This window comes from Echinops telfairi, unplaced genomic scaffold (assembly GCF_000313985.2).
Source record: "Echinops telfairi isolate 266 unplaced genomic scaffold, ASM31398v2 ScPeMD7_21;HRSCAF=78, whole genome shotgun sequence".
Classification (NCBI taxonomy): domain Eukaryota; kingdom Metazoa; phylum Chordata; class Mammalia; order Afrosoricida; family Tenrecidae; genus Echinops; species Echinops telfairi.
Window position 1 is genome coordinate 2221817 of NW_022103918.1, and position 11157 is coordinate 2232973.

The 11157-nt window shown below is 39.1% G+C and overlaps 1 protein-coding gene across 2 annotated transcripts in view; it reads left to right on the top strand.

Annotated features, from left to right (window-relative positions):
- DERA (deoxyribose-phosphate aldolase) overlaps positions 1–10908 on the top strand; it is a 189321-nt gene extending 178413 nt beyond the window's left edge. For both annotated transcript variants that reach the window (XM_045288489.1, XM_004713770.2), the window contains exons 7-9: positions 1074–1186; positions 9807–9956; positions 10208–10908. In XM_045288489.1, the coding sequence (XP_045144424.1) occupies positions 1074–1186; positions 9807–9956; positions 10208–10264 (320 nt within the window). In that variant the 3' untranslated portion in view covers positions 10265–10908. The remainder of the gene's footprint in view (positions 1–1073; positions 1187–9806; positions 9957–10207) is intronic.
- Positions 10909–11157: the final 249 nt, after the last annotated feature.

Genomic DNA, 11157 nt, shown 5'->3' on the forward strand with positions numbered 1-11157 from the left:
TCCTCTGTTAACGATCAGAAAGCATCGCATGGAGGTATAATCTATGCGGAGATTCTGCAAATAAATTTTGCCTCAGCAATCCACAGCCTTTTGACCAGGGTGTTCAGAACCTAAGCTCTAATATAATGAACAATGCAATAGAAATCAGGTCATGGCGATTCTTGTGTTGCCTCACTAGACTGTGTACTGATTTGTGTTCTAACAAGCATGGGTAAATGAGCCGGTTCTTTGGTTTTGTAGTAGACAGCCATGATATTAGGCACCAGGCATCACATTGTTTTATTCACCTCAGTTGTATATTAAATAAGCCACTTAATTTCACTTGAAAGTATGAATGTATAGAAGAAGGGCTGGTGATGCAGTGGTTAAGCACTGAACTATGATACAAAACAATCTGTGGTTCATAACTTCCAGCTTCTCCAGGGAAAAAGAGTATGGCAGTGGGGTCTGAATCAACACACTGACAATGGGTTTGTTGCTGGTTTTTTAAAGGAAAGTATAGACAAGCGTTCCAGATGTCAGTTAGGCACCATTTGATGATTAATTTAATTTACACTCTAGTGAGGAGGGGGGAAAACATGGAAGGGATTTTTTTAAAGGGAGATATAAATATCTATATTGTTTTTATGTTTTGTGAATCTATTTCTTTTATAACTGGAATAACTGATAGACATTTCCATTTTGAAAACAAACTCACAGTAGCCAAAGCTATCCTTGGGATGGAATGAGAGTTTGCTTTTCAGTTGGGATAAATATATGAGAAACAAGACATTTGCCATTTTGACAGCCTTTATCCGTACAGTTAGTTCAGTGGCATTAAATATGTGTTTACCATGTGGTCCAACTATCAACGTAAACCGTCCTGGAAAGTGTCGATCACTACTTAACAGAACCTTAGTGCCCCCAAGCATGGTAAAGAGACATTGTTGTTTTTTTTTTAGTTTTTAAAATATAAAGTTGTGTGGTTCAGAAAAAAAAAAAAATTTAAACCACTCATTTCTTCCACTACTTCAAAAGTGTAAAAAAACCAAGTTTTTAATTAACATGGATTTTTTTTTCTTCCTTTGTTTTAGGATCAGATTTTATTAAGACCTCTACAGGAAAAGAAGCAGTAAATGCCACCTTTCCAGTAGCTATAGTAATGCTACGGGCCATTAGAGATTTCTTCTGGAAAACTGGAAACAAGGTACGTTATTGCCAGCAAATCTTTCTTCAGAGCAAAGATAATGCTATTTATAATACTAGTTCCAGCCACGATAACTGTCTTTCTATGCAGAAGGTGTGAAGAAGTTACCTTTATTAAGATAAATGTTTAATTTATCTTTCATTACAAAAGAACGCCTTCGTGGAGGAAAGAATGTGCGATTAGCAGAAAGTGAGTGTGAGTGTGGGAGGAAGTATGTGTGATCAAGATGTAAACTCACTTTAGGCCTTTTATTAACTGAAGACAATTTTATCACTGACGAGAGATTCCTAAATGGGTTCTTTAATGAACTAATTTTGCTGCAACACAGAGGCTTTCTGGCAAGGCGTTGGCTAGCGAAAACAGGTTAATGCAGAAATTAAACTTCCTTGAGGAATGGAAAGAATTGCAGAGTAACATTTATTGAATGATAAGCTGTGGTGGTGATATGAAAAGTATGCAATATAATGGGAAATAATCTTTTCCTGTCATTATTGAAGGACACACATAAATTGGTTTTTCTGTTGGGAAACCCCCGGTCCAGAAAAACTTATTACTTTTAATAATATGAGGTGAAGAGAAAATTCTCAAGGAGATGAACTTATTAAACAAAATAATGAAATGCTGTGAAACAGCAGGGAAAAGGTAGCTGGACGTTATATAGCTCTTGAATTAAATATCCATTTTTGCGTTGTATGGCAGTTGGATGTGCTCTGTGGAAGACTGTGAAGCTGAGGAGGGGATTTGCTAGCTTTTGTCAGCTTCCCGAAAAAGAATACACTTTTGTCAAACGTGGAGTTAAAAGGAAAAAGATGCATGAGGTGTGTGTGTGTTAAATGAGTTTGGATTTCCCTTTTCACTTCAAGTTGCTTGTTTAGCTGCAAATTATCTGACAGGACTTTTTTACATCATTGGAGAGACAGGTAATGTGTTTCCGTTGTTTGTTGGTTTTAAATGAGGCTTTCACTTACTCAAAAGACATCTGTCTAAAACCAATCTCTTGATACCTGCTCAATGGAAACCCAGAAAAGATCTTTAATCCTTTACCAACTGGGCATAATGACTTTATATGTGATTATTGATAGCTTCAGTTTATTTTAGAATAGGAGATATTTTCAGAATGCACTGGTTTGGAGAGAAAATGAACTCCTCTGTAGGTTTTTTTCCCCCTCCCTCTTCAAAATAATTTCACATCTTTTAAAAAAAGGTATATATTAATTGTAACTTACCATACATATTCAAGTATAAGCCAAGTTTTTCAGCACATTTTTAATGCAGTTTTTGTGGTAAAATTAGGCGCTCAGGTTGATATTCGGGTTGGCTTATAAACTCGAGTATATATGGTACATATGAAGCTGGCCCAACTTGAATAACTGTTATTCAAGTGGCCTTTATACAGTGATTCAAGTAAGTTGTTTTATTTATTTATTGTTCAAAAAAAGATGTAGAGAGAAAGAGAGCGCCGGCAATTGAGCTATCTTTTGTCTCCTATTAAGGCAGTCATTAGATCAGTGGTTTTCATGCTTGGCTAGAGAACATAAAAATCAGATGTGAAACTTTCTACAGCTGTAAATGCCTGGGTCCCCCGACTCTGGAAGTTCTGGATAAGTGGATGGGAAATTAAGAACAATACCCAGACATCTAATATTCTCAAATTCCACAGGTGATGCTGCTATACAGTCAGCCTTAATATTCATCTTTGGGGACCCCCACCCTGTTCTGTTCTCATCTAACATTGAATAGTTGATATTTACCAGGTGCTCTATTAAACATTGTTGTTGTTCTTTAATGCTTCCTCCCCCCACTATCATGACTCCAGGTCTACCTTACAAATCCGGATAGACCGGAGCATGTACACTGGTACAGATAAGAGCTCTTTGACACACACAATCCAGGACAGATAAATCCCTCAGGAACAGTAATGGGAGCAGTGATACCATGAGGGTAGGGGGCAGGTGGAGGGAGAAAGAGGGAACTGATCGCAATGATCAACGAATTACCTGCCTTCCTCCTTGCTGAGGGGGACAAACAATGGAAACATGGGTGAAGGGAGACAGCAGATGGTGTAAGATATGGAAATAATAATAATCTATAATTTTTCAAGGGTTCATAAAAAGGGGAGGGTGGGGAAGGGAAGGAAAAAGAGGAACTGATTCCAAGGGCTTAAGTAGAAAGAAAATGTTTTGAAAATGGTGATGACAACCTTTGTACAAATGCGCTTGATACAATGGATGTATGGATTGTTATATAATTCCAAGATACACACACACACAACATTGTTGTTGTTAGGTGTCATTAAGCTGAGTTTTGACTCATAGTGACCCCATGGGATAGAACAGAACTGCCCCATAGGGTTTTGTCGGCTGTAATATTAATGAGAGCAGATTATCAGGAGCCGCCCGAGGGGCTCATACCACCAGCCTGTTTGGTCGCAGCTGAGCCCGTAGCCATTGAGGTTGTTTTGCACCACCACGGCTCCTTGTGCTCAGTGCTAGGGACACAAAAATGAACAACAAATGAAAGCTCGTAAACAGCAAAAAATAGAATTTTGATTTTAAAAGTTTGAAAAAATTGTTCTTAATTGTTCAGCAGAGGAATATGAAGGATGTTCCAGAGTACAAAAGCGAGGACGCTTTCCTATCTTTGGATACTTTCTTTAAATGGTGTGTGTGTGTGTGTGTGTGTGTGTGTGTGTGTGTGTGTGAAGTGGGTGGGGTGGTTTACATTGCAGACCATCAAACTCAATACATCTTCTAAAACAACTTTATTCATTCCTCAGTTTTGCTTAAAAAAGGGCTAGGTACAAGTCAAACCATATTCATTTTAATCATGTTTGATTTCACACAATGAAGACCTGTAAATGTATCTGCAAATCAGGCGCAGCCTGTAGAGTTGCCGATAAGGAAGGAGACTGGGCAGCCCTTGGATTGTAAAGTTTTTACCTCATTGATTTAAGGGATGCTTTAAAATGTGATGGGCCATCTTCCAAACCATGATTAGTGTCACTCGTGAGAAGCAAAGGTTTAATATTTCATTTGCATATTTATGATTCCTGAGTTCTTTCCCTTAAAAAAGAAAAAAAATAAGGATAATCTTACATTGGAATCTGCCTTTGACAACATTACCAAACAGACTTGGTAACACACAGCGAACTTTTTGTATAAGAAAGGTCTATACATAATACTGACTAATGCACAGAAATGCTCCTATGATTACCATGTATGCTAATGGTAGTTAATTGACTAATGAGAGATTCTCTTTTTAACAAATACGCTCATCCCATTATTCTTTACCCTACTGTCCCCCGACCCCCACGCCCGCTTCCTACCCCACCTTCTACAGAGTCATAGCTTAGGCTCTGGAGCAATAGGCAGATGTAGTTTGAATCCCTGCACCACTGCTGATGAGCTGTGTTGATGGTTGATGTATGCTTGAGTCAATGAAGCCAGTGAAAGAAAAGTCTGTTTACAAGAATATAAGCTAAAGTGGTAGAAGAGTAGAGAGGATAGTGTGTGTGTGACAGATATAGACGGTCAGGAGATGGGAATGATAGAGCACAATGATGCTTCATTGGCTGTGGTGAATTGAAGGAAATGGATTCCAGGTTAACCATGAGGTTACTACCTTGGATCATCAGGTCTCTAGCTTGAGTTGTTGATGGGATGATTCATTCATTGTCTCCCTGCTTTATCATATATCTTTGTTTCATCCTGCAGGTGCCATTCGTCAAACCAGTAACTTTGAGCGATTAAAAAGTGTGCTTTCATACATGGGCTATGGCATGTTGTTTTGCTTAGTCATTCACACTTATAGGTTCTCTTTCTCAGCACAGTAAATCATAGGATTTTCTGATTCAAAATGTCCAGTAATAATAGTCCATTGCAGCTCACTACTGCCTAGGATATTGATCTTCATGCATTCCATTTCAATTTTGACCACTTCAATTTTTCCTAAATTCATACTGTGCACATTCCAAGTTCTGATGATTAGCAGATTTTTGCATCTGTTTCTCTTTACCTTTAGTCGTGCCCCATCAGCAGGTGAAGAGCCTGAAAGCTTCACTCCCACGGGCTTTCCCTGGCTCACGTCACCATGGTCGACTCCCATCCAAGCTCCTCTTCAGTCACGTTTTAAGTGCCCGAGGGCCTGAGTGACCCATTCTCAGGGACTATCTCGGGCAATGTTGTGCTTCCTTTACTCAGGCTGTCAGTATAGGACAGGGCTTTGAAGCTATACAGGAGGTTTTCAGTGGCTTCTTCCTCCAAAGTGGGGAACGGAGTCCATTTTCACTGTCTGTTCTTAGTCTGGAAGCTCCACTGAAACCTTTTCACTTTGGGTGACCCTGCTGGCATTTGAAATAACAGTGACATAGCTTCCAGGATCACAGCAACACACAAGCTACCACAGTACGACCAACCACAAATACTAGCAAGAAAAATGATGTGGCATTCATTTTCAGAACTAATCTTGCTAAATCCACCATGAAGTGCAGTGCTGTCTATGATCGGATTATATCTATCCTATTTTAAGGAAAACCAATCAATGCAACTATTATTCAAATTCGTGCACCAATCACGAAAGCTAGTGATGAAATTGAAGAATTCTACCAATGACTTTAGGTGGAAATTGATGGAATATGGGTTCAAAATGCATTGATAGTTACTGGTGATTGGAATGAAAAGTTGGAAATAAAGAAGGAACAGTAGCTGAAAACACAGACTTGGTGATAGACATGAAGCTGGAGATCATGTGATAGACTTTTGCAAAGCTAACTCCTTGTTCAGAGCAAATATGGTTTTTTTCAGCAACAGAAAAGGAAACGGTACACATGGAATTCCCCAGGTGGAATACACAGAAATCAAATTGACTACAACTGTAGGAAGACATGATGGAGAAACTCAATATCAGCAGCTAAAACCAGACCAAGGGTTGACTGTGGAACACACCATGATTTGCTCCTATGTAAGTACAAGATAAAGCTATAGAAAATTAAACAAGTCCACAAAAGCCAAAATACAACCTTCAGTCGATCCCACCTGAATTTCAAGAACGTCTCAAGAACATATTTGGCACATTGAACACTAATGACAGAAGACCCAATGAACTGTGGGAGTGTATTGAGAACATCATTTATGAAGAAAGCAAAAAGTCATCAAAAAGACAGAAAAGATCAATGTGATCACAACAGACTCTGAAACTTGCTCTCAATCATGGAGTAACTAAAGCAAATGGAAGTCAAGGAGCTGAATAGAAAGTTTCAAAGGGCAGGGGGAGAGGGCAAAGCCAAATGTAGTAACGAAATGTGCAAGGGCCTAAAATTAGAAAATCAAAAGGATGATCATATCTGCAAGTGAAAACACTCAAAACAAAAATCAAGCCTAGAGTTGCAATTTTGAAAGATTCTATAGGCAAAATATTGAATGCTACAGGGAGTATCCAGAGAAGATGGAGAGAATACACAAAGTCACTGTACCAAAAAGAACTAGTTGACTTCCATTTCAGGAGGTAGTATAATAGCAAGAACCAGTGATGCTGAAGGAAGAAGTTCAAGCTGCACTGAATGCATTAGCTGAAAACAAGGTTCCAGGAATTAATGGCATACCCATTGAAATGTTTCAGCAAGCTGAAGAAGCCCTGGAAGAGATTCAAAAGAAAGGTGACCCAACAGAATGCTCAAGCTAAGAATGATGTCATTGATTCCACATGTTTACTTGTCTTTCATTGACTGTGCCAAGGCATTCAACTGTGTGGACCATAATAAACTGGATAACATTGAGAAGATGGGGAATTCCACACCACTTCTTTGTGTTAATTTGGAACTTGTGCGTGGATCAAGCAATAGTTGTGTGAACAGAACAGAGGAATATCCAGGGTTTAAAATCAGGAAATATGTGCATTGGGGTTGTATCCTCTCACTATACTGGTTCAGTCTATACACTTGTTCAATCTGAGCAAATCTTCAGAGAAGCTAGATTATATGAAGAAGGCTGTGGCGTCAGGATTGGAGGAAGGCTTATTAACAACCTGCGTTACTTAGATGGCACAGCCTGGCTTGTTGAAAGAGAGGATGAATTGAAGCACTTGCTGATGAAGATCAAGGATTGTAGCATTCAGTCTGGATTATAATGTAAGAAAGACCAAAATCCTCACAACTGGACAAAGAGGAATCGTGATAAAAGGAGAAAACATTGAAATGGTCAAGGATTTTGTCTTCCTTGGATCTAATCAATGCTCATGGAAGCAGCAGTCAAGAGATCAAAAGATATATTGCATTAGATAAATCTGCAACACAAGACCTCTTTAGAGTGAAAAAGCAATGATGTTACTTTGAGGACTGAGGTGCACCTGGCCCAAACCATGGTATTCTTCATTGCATCATATGCATTTGAATTGTGGCGCTGGATCAGAATATTGAAATTACAAAATGGATTGCTAAAATGACAAATGGATCTGTATTAGAAGTAAGGACAGAGTGCTCCTTAGAGGCAAGGATGGCAAGACTTCATCTTACATATTTTGTACATATTGTCAGGAGAGACCAATCCTTAGAGAAAGACATCATGTTGGTAAAGTGGAAGGGCAGCAAAAAAAAAGGAAGACTCTCAATGGGATGGATTGACACAGTGACTCCATCAATGGGCTCAGGTGCAGTAACAATTGTGAGGATAGCGCAGGACCATGCAGTGTTTCATTCTATTGTGCACAGGGTCATTATGGGTCGGAGTTGACTAACCAACACAGGTTCTCTACCCTACTGATCAATTTCCAGGTACAAATAAATCCAGGTCAACAGGGTTTGTACTATACATGGAGTGGTGTTGAGATAACTAAGGTGTATTGTGCCAACTTGGCCGATAAACACATGTGGGGTTAATTGAAGAGCAGAGAGATAAATGGCCAGGTGAGCCTCACCTTTCTAGATCTTGGGCCTTTTGCTTTGTGATGGTCAGACCAGGGTGCAGCTGCCTTAGCTAGTTCCCTGCTTCAGCTGGCAAGGCTCACTTCCTGTGAGACATCGCTGAGGAGAAGCCACATGGACCTACCCTGATGCAACCTTGGGTGCTGGAGTAGCCGTGTGAAGACCCCTGCCAGCACTGAGATGCTTACATGCTCACTGATTCGGCTTTCCTCCTGCAGTTGGCATCATTGCATGAGTTTTGTGAGACTGAGGAGGACTTTGGAGATTGGTGTAGGACACATGGGATAATGTTGGACTTATGGGCTTGACAGCACTGGGTTGGGATGCTTTATATAAAGCGCTTTATATAAAATGCTCTGTTATATGTATATGAGTTTCTGCGGATTTGTTTCCCTGGTTTACCCAGACTAACACAGGTGTTTTATGATGTCAGAAGATAGCTCTCTTTTTCTCTTTTACTTGTGCCATCTACATAGGAATTAGCTGCCCGTGTTTTCCTTCTCTCCATAATGGGACGGGAAGAATCTGGTTACCAAACAGAGTCCATTGAAGGGATGCCTGTAGCAAATGAAAAGATAAACCTGACTTAAACAGTTAAAACCTTGTTAGTTGATCCCCCCTCTGATGTACGTTGGGCCTGATCTTGTTTTCAGCATTTTCTGTATTTTCTGTTTTCATATCGGGGTTTATCTCAGATGCGTTTTGTTACTGGGGGTCACCCTCTTGAAGATTTATTATATGTTTTTATGGTTTTTTTAGCCATGAAACCCAGGATTGGTGAACCCATAGAGACAACACGTAGACTAAGGGTTCCTGGGGGTACAGTGTGGGAGAGGGAGGTTAAAGGGGAGCTGATGTCAAAGAGTTCAAGAAGGAAGAGAATGTTTGGAAACTGATTGTGGTAGCAAGTGTGCAATATTGCTCAATGTGGTTGAGCTATGGAGCAGTATGATATCTGTATTAGCCTCCAAAGAAATGGGGTTTTTTTGGGGAAAAAATCTTTTATAGGCATGTGATATTGTCTGAATATTGTTGTTTTGGAGTCAAACCTCAAAGACTCTTGAAGTGTGAAGAGTCCCTACACTATCTTTTTCTACTCTGCTTTCCTAACTGGGATGCCTGCTTTGTAGAACTTTATCTACATACAACCCCAAACAAGAGAAGAGTTAAGTTGCTTAAAATAAGGGTCAGATGTCCTTGTTAAATTGCTACCAGTTTGTTTAATGTGGCCCTGTGGCCTCACTGATTCTTTTCTCTTATTTAAATACTTATATTTTTTGAACCTGAAAATGAAGGTTGTAAGGTAAACTTTATGGGTGTACTTGTAAAAATATCGACTGAATGGGCTATTGTAATACTTGTTTTCTTATTTACTGATACTTCTCTTGTTTAGCCCTGTTTGCAGCTGTAGGCTAGGTAGCTGAGGCTTATTTATGACTTACCAATAACTGAAATGTTAATGAGGGTTATTAACCCTCATTTTTGTCTCCTCAGAAGCCAAAACATTCTTCCCATTATTCTGGGTAGAGTTATTTTGCAGTGTGAGTGAGTGTAAGTTGGTGATCCAAGCTATTTTGCTTGTGAAGAGTCTTGTCTCTTTGAAAAGAAAAGAGAAAAAGAATTGAGACCCTGAATAAACTCAGTGTATTTTTAAATGCAATCTGATGATATCAAGCATTGTTCTTTCCCCATCTTCCGTTGTAGATTGGGTTTAAACCAGCTGGAGGCATCCGCAGTGCCAAGGATGCCCTTGTATGGCTCTCTCTTATAAAGGAGGAGCTAGGAGATGAATGGCTGAAGCCAGAACTCTTTCGAATAGGGGCCAGCACACTGCTTTTAGACATTGAGAAGCAGGTGAGTAATAAACTGTTGCCCGCAGAATAAATTGACAAGTGTTTTCAAGAAACAGAAAGCCACCCATTAACTATGTAGAGTTATAATAAATTGAGAACTAGAGATGAAATCTCCATCAGACCCACCCTCTGCCTTATTTCAAGCAAGTGCATCCCACTGAAGTAGAATGAGAGGAGAGCCTTTTGAGATGCATACTAATGGGACTTTATAAGTGCCAATTAAAATTTCTAACTTCTTGGTTTTCCTCACAGATTTTCCATCATGGGACGGGAAGACACGCAACTTACCATGAACTTCCAATGTCTTAAACCAGCATGACCAATTATGGAGACATTCTTCCGACAATATTTTAAAATCCCCGCGCCCCCCACCTCCCCGCATAATTACTTATAATTACTTAACTGCTTTAATTTTAAAAATCAAGAAATTGGTAAATGAGTTTTCACCCCTGAAACTTGTCATTGGAATTAACTCAAAGACTGAAAGAGAGGGAAAAAAGCCCAAAAGGTGACTCCAAATGTGGGGTTCATTTCCACAGATCCGATCTTACTTACTGACACATCTACACTGCTGAGTGCGCAGTCACAACAGCTTGGAGGAGCAGCAGTTGTTCAGCTGTGCCCAAGCCCACTCTGGGTTTAGAACAACAACAACAAAAGCAGCATCCCTGAATGACCTCTGCACTCTAATGTCTTCAGTTACTGATTGAGTACTAGTTTTCTCTGATGAAAATCTCTTTACGTTTTGCTGTCGATATTCTCTTTCTACTAAAGTTTTTTTGCTGATGAAATTTTTGTTATTATTATATAAAACCTTGAATGTCATTGAAATTTTTATTTTAAATGAAAAGTTTCTTCACTTGTTTAAACAAATGAAAAAAAACCCTTTTAACTGGGACTAATAAATGTTGGAAATGTAACCCATTAAACATACTAAGAGACTTTGCCATTGATTTCCTGAATCTGTCTAGTAAATCTGTGATTTTATTTCATAGAAAAAGTACCTCTACACATTATTAATGAATGCTTAATGTATATATTCTCCAGTTTTTAAGATATTTTGGTATATTTGATAATGGGGAAATAGCAAGCACTTACACCAAACACAGTTCTGTTAAAAAACAAACCAAAAAACCCCTCACTCCATTAAGTCATTTACAACTCATGGCAACCTTATAGTAAGTAGAACTGCCCTGTGGGTT